Source organism: Euphorbia lathyris, chromosome 4, assembly GCF_963576675.1.
Source record: "Euphorbia lathyris chromosome 4, ddEupLath1.1, whole genome shotgun sequence".
Lineage (NCBI taxonomy): Eukaryota > Viridiplantae > Streptophyta > Magnoliopsida > Malpighiales > Euphorbiaceae > Euphorbia > Euphorbia lathyris.
The window spans coordinates 87,966,612-87,983,970 of NC_088913.1; the positions used below are offsets into that span (position 1 = coordinate 87,966,612).

A 17,359-nucleotide genomic window follows, 5' to 3' on the forward strand; every position below is an offset into this window, starting at 1 on the left:
CAGCCCAAATTAAATTTGAATCCAAGTGCGACCCATTTGGCAACTCCGACGAATCTTTATCGTTGAGAATTGATTCTGAACAGTTAATTCATACAGTAATGGCTCCTGCTCTTAAATCTCTCTTTTCTCTCAGATTTTGAACAGGTTTCTCCAATCTAATCATTAATGGCTGAAGCAGTTCTTACTTACTTTGGGGAGGCAGCACTGAACAAGTTGATTCTACTCATAACTGAAGAATTGAAATTCGTTTGGGGATTTGATAAGGAGCTGAACAAGCTCCGAGAATCGCTAGATGCGAACAAGTAGCGAAGGTAGCTGTGAGGCAGTGGCTGAAAAAACTGAAAGATGTAGCTTGTGAAGCTGAAGACTTGCTTGATGAGTTGACTTATGAAACTCTGCGACTCAAGGTACTAGATTATCTTGACATCTTTTGTAATCTCAACTAGTTGAATGCTTTGGATTATATTTTGATCAATTTGGCATAAGATTATCAACTGATGATTTTTTTTCGAATTGGCTGCTTAATCCTTGAATTTCTTTTAAATGCAATGAGATAATATATGTTAGGAATTGGATTGTTTGTTGATTATAACAAGCTTGATTTGCAGAACAGGAAATTAAGCATACGATCACAATAATAATAGATTTAGTTCCTAACAAGTGGTATCAAAGTGCTAGGTTTGGTGTATTGATTATGTTTGGTATTGATAGTTTCATTGAAAATTCTTGGGAAGCACTTGTTTGAGCTACGAGCAAAAGAATAATACTAAAGAGTTGGGATACAATTTCTAGGAAAATTCTTGGATTTGGAATTGTGAGTTCTCATAAATGCTCATGTAACTTGTTCTTAGTTGCTTTGATAATAGAACTTCTCTCCATGGACTTAAGCACGAATTGGTGGCACTTTGTTAATTCGTTGTGTTGCTTATTTTTATTTTCAATTGCTCAATTAATTCGCGTTAGACGATCTTAATCTTATAACAATATAGATAGGCCAACTTTGTTCAAGATTTGGATTAGATTAACTTTGCTTCTCTGCGGATATAGATAAGAGTGATCACAAACAAACTTTGCTTTTCCAACACAGGTGATTAGGTTCTCTTCGAACTTGAAAGCCATTGAATCGGTAAGGAAAGCTGGATTTCGTCTCAAAATGGCGCATAAGCTTAAGGAAGTGATTAAGTCATTACAAAATATTCAGACTGAAGCCCTGCTGTTTGAGTTTATCCAACGAAACACGGTGGATATGCTTCGAAATAGGTTCAAAACAGACTCAGTTCTTGACAACCCAGTTGTGAGGAGGGACATTGATGCCTCTAAAATTGTAGACCTGTTGACTGGCTCTTGTGATCAACGAGTTCTTACCATTATTCCCATATTGGGAATGGGGACTTGGAAAGACAGCGTTAGCTAAACTTGTGTGGGAACAAGTCACTGGAAAGAAAGCATTTTGATGTCAAAATATGGGTGTGTGTTTCAGATAAGTTTGATGAGCATAGAATTTTAGGAGAAATGTTGCAGGCGCTCGATGGGAACATGAGTGGAATGACCAATATTGATGCAATACTCAACCAACTTGAGATATCATTGCAGGGCAAAAAATTTATTCTTGTTCTTGATGACGTGTGGAATGATGCAGCTAGGGGCTGGGATGATTTGAAGAGGCCATTAATGAAAATTTGTGGAGTCAATGGAAATGCTATTGTTGTTACAACTCGTAGTGAGGAAGTGGCATCCATGGTTGAGACTTCTATTGAATATCGACATAAACCGGGGATCTTGTCTGATGAAGATTGTTGGTCTATAATTGAGAAAAAGGTACAATACGGGCATGGGGGAATATCAGCTCCCCTTAACTCGGACTTGTTGGCTATTGGAAAGGAGATTGCAGAGAAATGCAGAGGAGTGCCATTAGCAGCTAAAGTTCTGGGTGGGACAATGGCATTGAAAAAAGACAAGGAAGCTTGGTTATCAATTAGAAACAGCACTGCTTTTAATGCATCCGATAATAGGGATAACATCGAGTCTATTTTAAAGTTAAGTTTTGATCACTTGCCTTCATCTTTGAAGCCATGTTTTGCAATCTGTTCAATTTTTCCAAAAGATTACTTCGTTGAAAAAGAAGAATTAATTCAGCTATGGATGGCTGAGGGACTCCTTGGGACACCTAATGTAGATACAGGGAATGAATATTTCAGCTACTTGCTTCTGAATTCATTTTTCCAAGACATTGAGAGGAACGACTACGGTGATATTAGTAAATGCAAAATGCATGATCTAATACATGATCTTGCATTGTCTATTTCCAAGTCTGAAACAATGATGTTAGTAACTTCTTCAGTTCAGATCCGTCACACAAATCTCATTCGTAGGAAGCCTACACCGCCTTTTCTAACAGATGGTGCTAAGAAATTGCGTACTTTATTCATAGAAAATGCTTTCTCTGTTGGCTTATGGAAGTTGAAAAGTTTGCGGACTCTAATTTTAAAAGGTAATGATGTTGAAGAGTTTCCATCTTCAATAGGCAAGTTGAAACATTTGAGATACCTTGATGTCTCGCATACAAATATGAAAGCATTGCCGGAATCTATCACCAAGCTTTACAATCTTCAAACTTTGAGATTTGAGGAGTGCATATCACTCACGGAGCTCCCTAAGAATAAAATGTTCAACCTGTTGAGCTTAAGACATATTCATTTTTCTTATGATTTCCAGATGCCATCCATGGTGGGAAGGTTAACATGTCTTGAAACATTGCCACTTTTTGCAGTAGGTCCTGATAGGGGAGGCAGCATTCAAGAGCTTGAATTCTTAAACAACTTAAGAGGGAGTTTAAGAATAGAGTATCTAGAAGAGGTGAGAGATAAAGATGAAGCGGAGAAAGCAAATCTGCAGAAGAAAACGAAACTAGAAGCCTTGAAATTTGTATGGAGTACTTATGGAAGAGAAAGTTTCGGAAACGATGAGGAAGTGTTGGAAGGTCTCCAGCCTCACGAAGCGATAAAAAGCTTAGAAATTAAGGATTATTTAGGTGAAAGATTCCCCTCATGGTTATGGATGATGAGAATTCGGAGTGAAAGCAATTCTTCAACCATACTCAATAATTTGGTGAAGCTGAATTTGATTGACTGCAGCCGCTGTAAAGAATTACCAAGGCTTGGACATCTTCCTTATCTTGAAGTACTTAGTATAGGAGGATTGGATAATGTCAAATACATAGTGAGTGAGTTCTATGGCAATGATCAGACACTGTTTCCATCGTTAAAATCGTTCGAGATGATGTCAATGGAGAGTTTAGAAGAATGGAAGGAGCCATCAGGAGGTGATCCGGGAAGCGAAATAGTCGTATTTCCTTGCCTTAAGGAATTGATAATTTGGGAATGTCATTGGTTAACAAAAGTTCCTATGAAGTATCTTTCCTCACTTGAAAGCTTGGATATCAGGGATTGTGAAGAACTGAGTAACATATTTGATGAAATCCATGGATTCCAGTCTCTAAGAACTTTGCAGATCAGTTATTGTCATGGAATAACTCGTCTTCCAAGTGAGATACGATCCTGCACTTCTCTACAAGTCTTGGAGATAAGCCGTTGTGATAAACTGACAAACGTTTCCCAAGATTTAGGGAATGTGAATTCTCTTATGAAGCTAAATATAAGACATTGTCCAAGACTGAGTAATTTTCCAGAGGAAATACTACAAAGGCTCGTCAACTTCAAGCTACTCGAAATCGGTGGTTTCTCAGAGGAGTTGGTGGCATTCCCTTATCTGAATTAAAGATATGTGGGGGCACTTCAGCCTCTCTTTCGGATCAACTTCAACGTCTCGCCTCTCTCAAATCATTGTTTATATGGGATTTCAGTGATGTGGAAGCTTTGCCAGAATGGTTGGGCAACCTTTGCTCTCTTCAAAGGCTTTCTTTTATGGTTCTCCATATCTTGCAGAAAGTTGTGCTGAGGAGAGTGGCTCTGAGTGGCACAAGATTTCTCATATCCAGCATATTACAATATATTAAGGTAACAGTTTTTATATCTTTTTCTCGGCTTAATACATCATTTGCTTGGTTAACTTGTCTAAAAAGATTGATTGGTGTAGTTTGGGAAAACTCAATAATGTATTATTGGAACATTAGGTATTTATATACAAAGTGGTATAGATGCTAATAGGTCCCTGAACTAATATGCTAATAGGTCCCTAAACTATTATCTATATACAATTACATACATTACACTCCCCCTCAAGCTGGAGCATAGATATTTGACATGCCCAGCTTGTTACAGATGTAATTTACCCGAACCCCATTTAAGGCTTTGGTAAAAATGTCTCCAAGCTGTTCATTGGTGCCAATATAGGCTGTAGCAATGATGTTTTCTTCTAGCTTTTCACGAACAAAGTGACAATCTATTTCAATGTGCTTAGTACGTTCATGGAACACAGGATTGGAAGCAATATGAAGAGCTGCTTGATTATCACACCATAATTTTGCCGGAGTGGTGACGTTGAACCCAAGTTCGGAGAGGAGATAACGAATCCACATAATCTCACACACTGATTGAGACATCGCTCGATATTCAGATTCTGCACTGGAGCGAGAAACAACATGTTGCTTCTTGCTCTTCCAAGAAATTAAATTACCTCCAACAAAGACACAATAACCGGTAGTGGATCTCCTATCATCTTTGTCTCCTGCCCAATCTGCATCAGAGAAACACTCAATCTGGGTATGACCATAATTCTTGTAAAGTAAGCCTCGGCCAGGAGTTCCCTTTAAGTAGCATAAGATCTGTTCCAGTGCAGTCCAGTGATCAACAGTGGGAGATGACATAAACTGGCTAACAACACTGACAGAATAGGCAATATCCGGTCTAGTCACTGTAAGATAGTTTAACTTTCCAACCAAACGCCTATATCTTCCAGGGTCTTCAAAGGGCTCTCCTTCTGATGTGAGATGCGCATTCGGTGTCATAGGTGCACTGCATGGCTTAGCTCCAGATTTTCCAGTTTCGGACAACAAATCAAGAACATATTTTCTTTGAGACAGGAAAATTCCTTTCTTACTCCTTGACACCTCAATTCCTAAGAAGTACTTCAAAGCTCATAGATCCTTGGTATGAAATTGACCATGGAGAAATGATTTCAAAGACGAGATTCCTGACATGTCACTGCCTATAATAACAATATCGTCTACATAGACGACCAAGAGAATGATACCTGAAGCAGAATGTTTATAAAAAACAGAGTGATCACACTTACACTTCTTCATCCCAAAAATCTCAATTGCTTGACTAAACTTTCCAAACCATGCTCGAGGACTTTGTTTCAACCCATATAGAGATTTGCGGAGACGACAAACTTTGCCATACTCCCCCTGAGCAACAAACCCTGGTGGTTGTTCCATGTAAACTTCTTCTTGAAGGTCCCCATGTAGGAAAGCATTTTTTATATCTAACTGATGCAAGGGCCAATTAGAGTGAGCAGCTAGGGAGATAAAGAGACGAATAGAGCCCATTTTAGCCACTGGGGAGAAGGTGTCAGAATAATCAACCCCATAAGTCTGAGCAAAGCCTTTTGCAACAAGGCGAGCCTTTAGTCGAGCAACAGAACCATCAGAGTTAACTTTCACAGCGAATACCCAACGACATCCAACAGGTTTCTTACCAACAGGTAAATGTACCAAGTCCCAAGTACCATTAGCATCCAAAGCATTCATTTCATCAATCATGGCGTGGCGCCAACCCGGATGGGACAACGCCTCAGATACAGATTTAGGAGTAGTAGTAGAGTCAAGGGAAGCAACAAAAGACTGTGAAGGAGAAGATAAGCGCTCATAGGAAACAAAAGCAGAAATAGGATGGGTGCAAGATCTTGTACCTTTACGAAGGGCAATGGGAAGTTCATCAGTGGTTTGGCTTGACTCGGGAGCAGGATCTGAAGGCGGAGCAGAAATTGGTACTGGATCAGAAGTAGGAGGTCTCTCACGTCGTGAATATACCTGAGTAATTGGTGGCTTAGAGGGACATCCATCCGAGACCTGGTGAACGTGATAGACCAGCTTATCATCAACATCAGTATCACCTGTGGAGATATCAGACGACATGGGAAAGAAGGGAAGATGTTCCATAAACGTGACATCAGAAGATACAAGATATTTATCAAGAGAAGGAGAAAAACAACGATACCCTTTTTGAAGACGAGAGTATCCAAGGAAGACACATTTAAGGGCTTTGGGGTCAAGTTTAGTGACTTGTGGACGAACATCTCGAACAAAGCAAGTACACCCAAAAATACGAGGTGACACAGGAAACACAGGTTTATGAGGAAAGAGAGTACCATACGGAGTCTCACCTTGTAACACGGAAGAAGGCATACGATTGATCAGAAAACATGTTGTAGAGACAGCATCAGCCCAAAAATGTTTAGGAACACGTGTTTGAAACAGAAGAGCTCTAGTAGTTTCAAGAAGATGACGATTCTTGCGTTCAGCAACACCATTTTGGGATGGTGTATCAACGCAGGAAGATTGATGGAGAATACCATTCTGGATCATGAAAGACTGAAATTGTCCAGAAAAGTATTCTTTTGCATTGTCACTTCGGAGTATATGAACAGAAACATTAAATTGTGTTTTAATCTCAGCACAAAAAGTAGTAAAATGAGTAAATAATTCAGAACGACTTTTCATTAAATATAACCAAGTAGTTCGAGAATAATCATCCACAAAAGTAACAAAATATCTGAAACCAGGTTTCGACACAACGGAACAAGGACCCCAAACATCAGAATGAACTAATTCAAACGGAAAACTGGACCTTTTATTGACTCGGGGAGGGGAAAACAAACGGTGATGTTTAGCAAACTGACACGACTCACAATCTAAACTAGACAAATCCTGAAACTGAGGACATAATTTCTTCAACACTGGTAGAGACGGATGTCCCAACCGACAATGTTCATCAAAAGGTGTGGATACACTAGAGAGAGCAACCGGTCTTCTAACATTTGTATCCAAGACGTAGAGACCGCCAGCTTCCCGTCCACTACCAATAATCTGCTTCGTCATGAGATCCTGAAATAAGCAATGATCAGGGAAAAATGAGATAGAACAATTAAGTGAACGAGTAAGCTGACTCACAGAAATTAGATTGAATGTAAATCCAGGCACATTAAGAACAGAGGAGAGGGAAAGAGAAGAAGTTGGGTTAATAGTGCCAGAACCAATGACAGGGGAATGTGTACCATCAGCTAAAGCAACATGTGAAGGAAATTTTTTATTATGAGAGGTGAACAATTCAGAATTACCTGTCACATGGTCTGTTGCACCAGAATCAATGACCCACTTTGAAGTAGACGAAGAAATGAGGCACTTATTAGAATTACATGAATCAGCAATAGCAGTGATAGGTGAAGTAGAATGCTGAGGAGCTAATGATTCTTGATACTTAGCATACTCATCTGCAGTAAGGGTGTAGGTCGGGCCAGAGGATGTAGCATCACTAGTGACAATGTGAGCAGACCGGTGCCTGTGCTGCCCCTTTGCCTTAAGTTTGGGACAAGTACGCGTGGTATGACCCGGCTCATGACAGTAATAGCACTCAAAGACTCTGTTCCCTTCAGTTGGATATCTGGTGTCCCGGAAGACTCTGTTCCCTTCAGTTGGATATCTGGTATCCCGAGTACCACCCTTAGTCGGACCCTTATAAGAGCGGTCAGATGAAGGCTTGTGGCTAACTAGAGCACAGGAAGCAGGAACAGCAGGAGTGGGTGACAGAACCAGCCCACTTCGCAAAACACGGCTAAGAGCTTCCTCAGCATCAGGAATGGTGGCACTAGAGAGAATCTGGGAGGTAACACCCTCAAAATCAGAACCAAGTCCACACAGATAGCGAAGAACAAACATTTGTTCCCGTTGAGCTTGCAACACTCTTATATCAGTACTCAAAGGCAGTAATTCATTCAACTGCTGAAAAATTTCCCTCAACTGCATATAGTAATCCTGAGCAGATTGACCCTGGCGATCAGTAGTATAGAAAGATTTATACGTATCGTATAAGCGAGACAAATTATCCTTCCCAGCATACATATTTTGCAGATAGTCCATAAGTTGTCTGACATACTCACAATGACGAACCAAACCAATAATCGACGCATCAATAGAGTTCTTAATACCCAAATAAACAGGCATCATCTGCCATCCAATCCTCATCATCTGTCTTAGGATCATCAGTTAAGTGACAGGTCTTTTTGATGCTACGCAAATAAATCTTAATTGTTTTAGACCAGTCTAAATAGTTGGAACCCATCAATTTATGATCAGTAATCTTAGGAGAAACTGTCATAATGCTACTAACCACATTCTTACTAGATTCAACTTTCTTATCCTTGTCCTGAGCCATTTTAGCAAAGAAGAAACACAAACCAACAAATTTCAGCAAAAAAGAAACACAAACAGGGACCAACCTTCACGGGTGCGAAAACAAAAGTTGCCGGAACACAAAATAAAGTGGACAGGGAGGCCGATCAGAGGGAGACGAAGCCAACGGTGTCGGTCGGAGTTGGATCGGTGGCCGAAGGTGGCCGGACGCGCCGTCACGCGCCGGCGCGTGGAGGAGGCTCGTCGGAGTTAAAGTGGCGCGTGCGGTGCACTCGCCGGTCGGAATGATGCCGGACCGCCGCGAAACTGCCGATCTGGGGATGGGTAGACGGATGGGCTGGGAGGTGAGACTCGGTGGTGACCGGAAATATGTAAATCGGAAGAAGGTGGAACCCTAAATCAGTTTGCACACTAGGGCAAACACAAAAGAAAAACCGCTGCACACTAGGGCAGGCTCTGAACTTGTGTAAAGTGTTCCGAAACTTTCAAAGTGTTCCGATAGCCGTCTCAACTTGCATAAAATGTTCAGTTAAACACTGAACTTGTGTAAAGTGTAAACAATTAATCACTCGATTGTAAAAAAGTAAGTTTCATGCTGAAAATGTATTCCACACGCCTTAAAATGTTATAACTGAATTGCCTCGACCTTGGTTGTTTTTACTTTTTTTTAAGATGCGTGCAAAAGATTTTTCGCATTAAACTTACTTTTTTGCAATTGAGTTATTAATTGATTACATTTTATGCAAGTTCAATGGGCTAACTGGGCATTTTATGCAAGTTGAGGAGGCTACGGGACACTTTGAAAGTTTAAGGGTCAATCAAGCTTTATAAATAAATAAATAAATCCCAAGCCAGTTAGACTTGAAAATTAGATCCCAAGCCAAACCAGTATAAGTCCATCTTAAAATTTATAAATAAGTAATGATAACAAACGAGCCAGTTGGTCCATCCTATTTTTATAAATTCCAAGTCTAGACTAGAAATAGACGAGTTTAGACAGACTTATACCAGATGTCATTTTTTCTGGTCCACACTCAGCCCGTTGGATGTAGTCTAGGACGAGCTAGGGCGGATACCCAAACCTCTTGCATGGGACTATGTGAAACATGTAAATAACATAACACGATTATAACGTGTCAATCCGAATTACCACCACTATTTAGGGCTTCAAGAATTATTTGACAATCAGCAAATGAACAATTAAACACAATACAATTATTACAGCAAATGTTTCCACATGAAGAAGTAAAAAAAACAACAGCATACCATTACACATTAATGAAGCATAAATCTTCAAATCAAGTCCTAACCCTTGATTCCCATATTCATACAAAACAATAGCTATTTATTTATTCGTAATATTTAGGTTTCTCACCGGTAATTCACACCGACTGCCATTAAAGTTTAGGGTCTATTTTATAAAGGTCGCCGAACTTTATTTTCTTTCAATAAAACCATAGAACTTCACATTTGATTTCAATAAAGTCATTTTAGTCAATTTGTATACGACAACTCACTGAAATGTTGACGTGACACAAAATACAATTGACTATATATGAATTGGCCGCAATGACTTTATTGAAACCAAATGTGAAGTTCGGTAACTCTATCGAAAAACGTGAAGTTCGACGATCTTTATTTCAATAGACCCCAAACTTGGGTATCTCTAATTGGTTTTCCTGCAATTTTTCCTGACTTCGCCTTGGTTTCCGGTGAGGGGTTTAATGTTGCTCATCTTAACCATAGCTTCAGCAAAATCTTTGAAGAATAGAGGAGGAGCATTTGCATAAGATTGAACAAGGGAATCCGCAGAATTGTCATCAAAGAGAACTTGATCTGAATGAAGAAGACCTTTCTTGTGGATCAGATTTGTATAGTAAGAATTATCAAAATGATGTGGATTCAGAAAATCAAGAGATGCAAGAACATCATCATTCCCTTTTATTGGGCAAATTTTCTTCAAAGAGTTGGCATAAGAAGGATCAATCTCAAAATCACCATAGATATGCCGTCTAAATTATGTGCACCTTGAAAATCCTATGGTATGTGCACCTGCAATCCATATAACCAGTGAGGGGTTTAATATTGCTCATTTTGTAAACAGACAGACAGAAATAACAGAGTAATATGATTATTTTGTATTGTAATATGTCTGTCCTCAAAGCTAAAATATGTTTGGTTAAAAATCTAAAAAATAGAAAAAAAATGACCAAAGAATTAAGGGTAACGAAAGTTAGAGATAGTATACTGTGTTTTTCCAAATAGATGACTAAACTATGTTTTATGTAAAAAGAAGGGTAAATAATTTATAGGTCTTCACCTTTTTATCTAACATATTGTTACTATTTTGAAAACATATTATATGGTTCCTATTTTTGTCAATATTAATCATTTGGTCATTTTGTATGATTCTTTTAAATTTTTAACTGAACATATCTTAGCTTTAGGGCAGCCATAATAGATACAAAATGGTCTACGTTACTCTGTTATTTTTTGTTTGTCTGTTTATGCAAAATATAATATTGACAAAAAATAGAGATCTTGTAATGTATTTTTCGAAATAGGGGGGGCTAAACAATGTGTTAGGTAAAAGTGAAGGGACCAATAAATTATTTACCCTAAAAAGAATAAGTCTAATAAATTATTTACTTATTCTCTTTTGCTTAGCAGAATTAGGAGGGACGGGTTTAGAGGATTGAACTGATCGTCGGAAAACGCTATAAATTTCATGAAAATTATGTATTGGGCTCTAAATTTTTTTTTTATGTAAAACATAAAAAAAAACTATCAATTTAATACTCATAAATCACGAGAGACCACCATAAGTAATAACGGTAAGAGTTTACCTGAAAGAACAACCATGTCCTTGAAAGAGAGACCTTGTACGGAGAAACTTGTTGTGAGAGCTTTAAGATCAGAAGAAGGTGGAGGTATGGATTTGTTGGCAAGATCTTTACTTGCTGTAAGAGAATCTCTTCTTCCCAACTTAACCTCCCAATTAGGTCCACCCATCTGTAATGCACCGTATACCAATCAATTGATATCACTTGTAAATATTTATTTCTTAACAACAATCATCTTTTATAAAGTGATATGCAACCCTCTTTCAACTGGTCAAATGTAGTACTCTCAGAATTAAGGCTGTAAAAAGTCAAACCGCTTATGAGTTGAATTCATATATGATCTTAGCTTTACCATGACGAAATTCAGTTCGAAAGCTCATGAGTAGGTTCGTTATAGGTTCATGAACAAGCTCGATTATAATGTTCATGAACAGGCTCATGAGCAAAGTTGGTTCGATTATTCTTTTGATAATAATACTTTTATAAAGAAGGATCTGTATAACTACACAGCTTTGTGTGAAATTTTAGTTTTACAGATCTCAAAACTACGTAGTTTTATATGAAAGAAAATAATTAATAAGCTGTTCTCGACCAAATTTCATGAATATAATTAACGACTTGTTCGTGAACCGAGCTTGTGAACAAATAAACGAACAACTCACAAGTAAGATGTTGCTTGAGCTCGAGCTCGTCTATTTTCTACCAAGTCGAGCATGAGCAGGTTAAAACTTGGCTCGGTTCGGCTCGGCGATTACAACCCTTACCCAGAGTACAATAAGAGTTCTCAAAATTAAGTTTCTAGTTAAATAGAACTTACAAAAAGGACTGAATCTCGAGCTACTCGTGAACAAATGGAAATAATTAGAGACTTGCTCAAGAGCAAAACTCGTGAACAAATAAACGAGTAGCTCGAGAATAGTTCATAAACAGAATGTTAAACTTGAGCTTGAACTCGATGTTGTCTATTTTCTATTGAGCCGAGTATGAAAAGATTAAAACTCGGCTCGATTACTGCCTTACCCAGAATACGATAAAAGATCTCAAAATTGAGTAAGTTTGTAGTTAAATGGAACTTACCAAAACGACCGAGTCTCGAGCTGCTAAGGCGACGGTATCAGCACAAGAAACAACACCAGGACATGCACTTTCTAAGCTTCCTTTAATGTCATCAATAACAGAATATCCCCTCAATGAGTTTATGTTTGGAACTGCTGTTTTCTCTCCAACAAATGTTGCATTATCATCAAGCAAGATTGATCCGTCACACCCCTATTTACATTATAATTCAAATCAATAATCATAAAAAAAAACAATCACTTATTTAAACTTTAAATGTACAGACTGTCATTCAACTATCATATCCCGGCTAGGGTTATAAAAGAGCCCCCGGTATTGGAAATCGGCCTGACAGCAACATAGGGTCCTATATAGCTCATGAGTCACGAGGTACGAGGATATTCGAGGGTCGATTCTAGGAAATTTTCTACTCTGGTCCTGGACTACACTAGTCTCGAATTGCTAAGGATCTAACACGTCAGTAGTGGTGCTGACGTGTTGGTATCTGAGCGGTTTCGGACCAGTGTAGTTCGGAGCACAACAGAGCTACTTTGATGCCGGATTTCTACTAGTTCATTTGGATTTTGACACTCACAATGCTAGTGTTGACAGGGGCGGAGACATGAGATAGCTCCAGGGGTGCTCTAGCACCTCGGCCAGGGGGAACCACCTTGAAAGGGTATATTGGGGGTGCAAATTTGCACCTTCAGCTTTCGAAATCTGTAATCGTCTTTGGCTACGCAGGCTGACTCCATTTTCGTGTAATATTTGATTATAGTCACCCAATTTCAATTTATTTCTAAGTTTTATTTTGTTTCAATAAAATTACATTTTGACAAATTTTTAGTAATTCTAATATTGGAACGCACTACAATCACATACCAAAATTTGAATTGACTCCTAGAATAATTCACGTCTAAAGACAAATGTTAGGGGGGTATTGGGTCCTTTTGAGGACCCCAAAACATTTTTTTTATTAGATATACATGTTAAGATTATATCGTTTTGAACAAATTTTGAGAAATTTATCCCTTATCAAATATTGATCAAAGTTTGATTTTATAATTAAATATAAATTCAACGAGCTAATTAATCACCCCTAACCTTAATTTATCGAAACAGAGGGACCAAAACCAGCCACAATAAAAGTGGTTCCGACAGCCGAGGGGTGCGGGCCTCTCTAGACCCTTTATCTCCACCCCTGATTACACCTGACACTAACATACCCTTAAGTTGATTGCTCTATCTATCCCAGTCAACATTCTATTATTACCGAAAAATGTGAAGGACCGACGATGCATTTAACCCGAAAAAGATAGACAAACCTGGACAAAGCAGTCATGGAAATGCATCCTGAGTAAAGATGCCCCATTACGGGTTTCATTCTTCATAGCTTCTGCAACTCCTGCACGAACTATAGACTCTGCTTTCGGGCAACTAGTCGAGTAATAATTGGGTGAAAGCTGGGCCATGGCATCAAAAGCTGCACCTAAGAAGAAGATCAACAAAGTTTTGTAAAAGGCCATATTATATGAATAAAGTATATAGCTCTTGATTTTAGATGGAAAGATATTCATCATAGATTAGCTTCTCCATAATTTATAGTACTAATGCTCATTAATTCATAATACTATCATTTCCAATTAATGGGATAAATTACATACATTACCTCTCAACTTTACTCTTACTTTGATGGCTTATCAAAAAGACTGATTCGCTCGTGAACTTTTAAAGTGTTCTGATAGTCTCTTAACTTGCATAAAATGTCTAGATAGACTTCCAATTTACATTTTTAGTCTAGTTATCCAACTTTTTACAAATATAGGCAGTTTTGTAAACTTTGAACAAATTTTCCCTTTCTTTCCCATTCTCTATTCTTTACCCTAAACGTATCAAACGATGTGATAGGAAGAGGAGGAAGAACGAGAAGCGACGGCGACACACTCGAAGAGGTGGAGAAGCGAACGGTGGCAATAGGAAGAGGAGGAGAAGCGAACGGCGAGGAGAAAGAAGGAGAAGCGAACGATGGCGATACGAAGAGGAGGAGAAGACGGCGAACGGCGAACGGCGAATGGCAAACGGAAGAGGAGGAAGAAGGCGACCCTTTTTCATGTTTTTTCTGGTCGTGCGAACCCCAAAAACAGTGGCATTATTGTCTGAAAATGCATTTTGGTTGAATATCAGGTTCAGATTTTTTTCCAACAGTGTCGATATCTATCGATTTCTGATCAATATCGACAGATATGACGATATAGCACCGTATCGATATTGTATTTGTCGATATTTGTCGATATTGAAGACAAATATCGATAAATACAACATCGATAGATATCGGCCAATATCGATACGATGCTTGTCACGTCCGTGACTAAATTTCTAGAATTTATATTTTGATATTAGTATATATGATAATTATTAGGTGTATGATTTTTATTTGGTGTTATAGGAAAAGTTTAGAGTTAATTTGGGGCTTTTAGATGTAATTAAAAGTTTAGGATAATTTTTAAAAGATTATATAAAGATGAGGATCAAACGGGATATTCTCCAGATATGGATATATATATATATATATATATACGCAGGACGTGGGGAGAGATGATCATTATCTGATTTCTTTTTCCTTTTTCTTCTTCTTTCCGTTTCTTCTGCAGATTATCGTTCCTAAAACGTTTTTCCACCGTTTCTTTGATTTACGGATATTCGACCGTCCGAATCACTTGAAATTTAAATCATAGTATCCTTATGTATAGATCTAAGTCCTAGCCGAAGAGTTTTTGAGTTTCAGCAGTGTTTGGAGGAAAATGTCTTAGACAGAGTTTAGAGGCGAATTGAATGGGTTTGTGGTCTTCAATTAGTGACCAAGGTAAGTAACTATCACCTATATGTTGAGTTTTAGGTATACATATATATATAATCAAAGAATTTTCAAAAATTGATATTTTAGGGTTATGCAGGAATTTTATAAAATTGAGGTTTTTCACGATTTTGCTTTTTATTGTGAATTTATGGTTCAAATGAAGCTATTGATTATGCTTCTATGTGAATTTCAGATACTTGATTATGTTGATTTAAGGCTTAATTTGGTTGATTTACATATATACATATATGTTTTTGGTTTCAATATATCTCTATATTGAACAAAATGAATTTGATGATTTCTTACGAATTGTTTTTGGATTGAGAAATCTGTTGCGGTTATTGTTGTTATTATTTTGGGTTGAAGTCCAAATATGATTTTTATGATACAAAAGGGCTAATTGAAGCCAAATGATTTTTGGTTATCAAATAGTTTGGAATTTGATTGTGAAAGGATATTTGAGCACGTTATGATTTTATATCCATCGGGAGTTATCCGGATCGGTGGTTCCATATGTGAAGACCATGTTCAGTGAGGGACATGGCCTGTGTACACAGTCTGAAAACCTATTGGGTATGGCAGTGAAGTGTTGGGTAAGACCATATGGGATAGGCAATGTTAAGAGACGTCTCGCTTATATATGTGGTTATGGATTGATACTTAAGGGGAGAAACTCGAGGATGGATACAATGTTTTAAGTTCATTTGGATTATGTTTTCGGTTATGATTGATTTTGATATAAGGTTTTACGTTTGATTATATACGAGTTGGTTTGAGAAAACACTTATTTGATTACCATATTTTATAAGGTTTTGAACTCAAGAATGAATACAAGATTATATATATTTTTGGATTTTGGTTTAATCCTTTGACTATATTATGACTTTACGTTTTGAGTATATTTTTATCAGGTTTTGATTAAATCCCTTTATAAATGTATATATATAGCTATGTTAAATAAAGTTGGTTTTTATAGCTGATAGTTTCTTACTGAGATTTTTGTCTCACGTTTTTAAATGTTTTAATGGTTTTAGGTGAGAAAGTACAGGATATAGAGAAGGTTACCGACCGTTTAGGCGGGGTTTGGAAGTTGGCTGCTTATTGTGAGAATTATGGTTAGAACTTTGGCAGTTCAATTGTAATATAATGGCGTTGGATAATTTGGAAACTCTTAAGTATTGATTACGATCTTTTTATTTCACGCCCGATGCCGATTGAGGTCGTCTAGGGTCGGGTGTGACAATGCTATATCGTCATATCTGTCGATATTGATCAGAAATCGACAGATATCGATACTGTCGGGGAAAAAATCTGAAACTGATATTCCAACCAAAATGCATTTTCAGACAACAATGTCACTGTTTTTGGAGTTCGCACGACCAGGAAAAACATAAAAAAGGAAGAGAAACAATATACATTGGGTTGTAGAGAAACAACCTACTAGATCTTAACGATGAATGGACTAAGCTTTGAATCTTTTCAATAAAACTAAAAACCAATGAAAAACTTACATGATTGTAGAAATCTTGTTGTATGAACTGTGGGTTGGATTGATTGTTATAGTATTCGTAGTTGTTCTGTAGATTGTTCTGTTCTTTAGAGAGAGAGAGCGCGAGAGAAAGAGAGGGAAAGACACGAATTTCTGTTTAGGAAGAAGATGAGGGCAAAGTTGGAAGTTGTCTGTTGAAATAAGTTAGTTTTATAAAAAAAATTGAAAGATGCTAGAAATGTAAACTAACCCCTTAAAAGTAGCTAGTTTAGTAATTGTCCTTATGTGTAACTAAGTAAATAATTAATTACTGGATAATATATAGGGATAAGTACACAAAAAATGTCTGTTGTTTACACGTTTTACAAACTCGAACCTGTGGTTTTTTTTTTACAAACAGAGGTATGTGTTACACGTCGTTAACAAACAGAGGTAAAATTGACTAACGGTGTTAAAATTCAAAGCGAAAAGAGTTAATTTGGTCCTTATATTTATTTATTTTATAAATTAACCCCCTAATTATCTAATTATCACAAATAAACCCCAAAATTAAAAATAAAAATAAAAAATACCATCTTCTCCATCCCTTTTTAATTTTTGATTTTCTTCTTCTTTCTCTCTTCTTCTTCTTCTTCAGATTTTTTTAGTTGCAACGATATGGATACAGCAGCCAAACGATTAACGCCAATCAATTCTGGGCATCTCAAACGATTAACGCCATTGATGACGAACAGCAGCCATTG

General features: G+C 37.5%; 1 protein-coding gene and 1 pseudogene across 2 annotated transcripts; one reads left to right on the forward strand and one right to left on the reverse strand.

The window, feature by feature from the left end:
* Nucleotides 1-88: 88 nt before the first annotated feature.
* On the forward strand, nt 89-10,520 carry LOC136226144 (putative disease resistance protein RGA3). 2 transcript variants are annotated; one of them, XM_066014481.1, is made up of 4 exons: nt 89-407; nt 1,088-2,491; nt 2,771-4,016; nt 10,118-10,520. In XM_066014481.1, exons 2-3 carry the CDS (start codon nt 1,513-1,515, stop codon nt 3,775-3,777), a joined length of 1,986 nt encoding a protein of 661 aa, XP_065870553.1. In that variant the 5' UTR covers nt 89-407; nt 1,088-1,512; the 3' UTR covers nt 3,778-4,016; nt 10,118-10,520. The 2 variants fall into 2 exon arrangements, with proteins under 2 accessions (XP_065870553.1, XP_065870552.1); XM_066014480.1 differs by having other exon boundaries at nt 1,088-4,016.
* LOC136226146 (peroxidase P7-like) lies at nt 9,586-13,796 on the reverse strand (annotated as a pseudogene).
* Nucleotides 13,797-17,359: the final 3,563 nt, after the last annotated feature.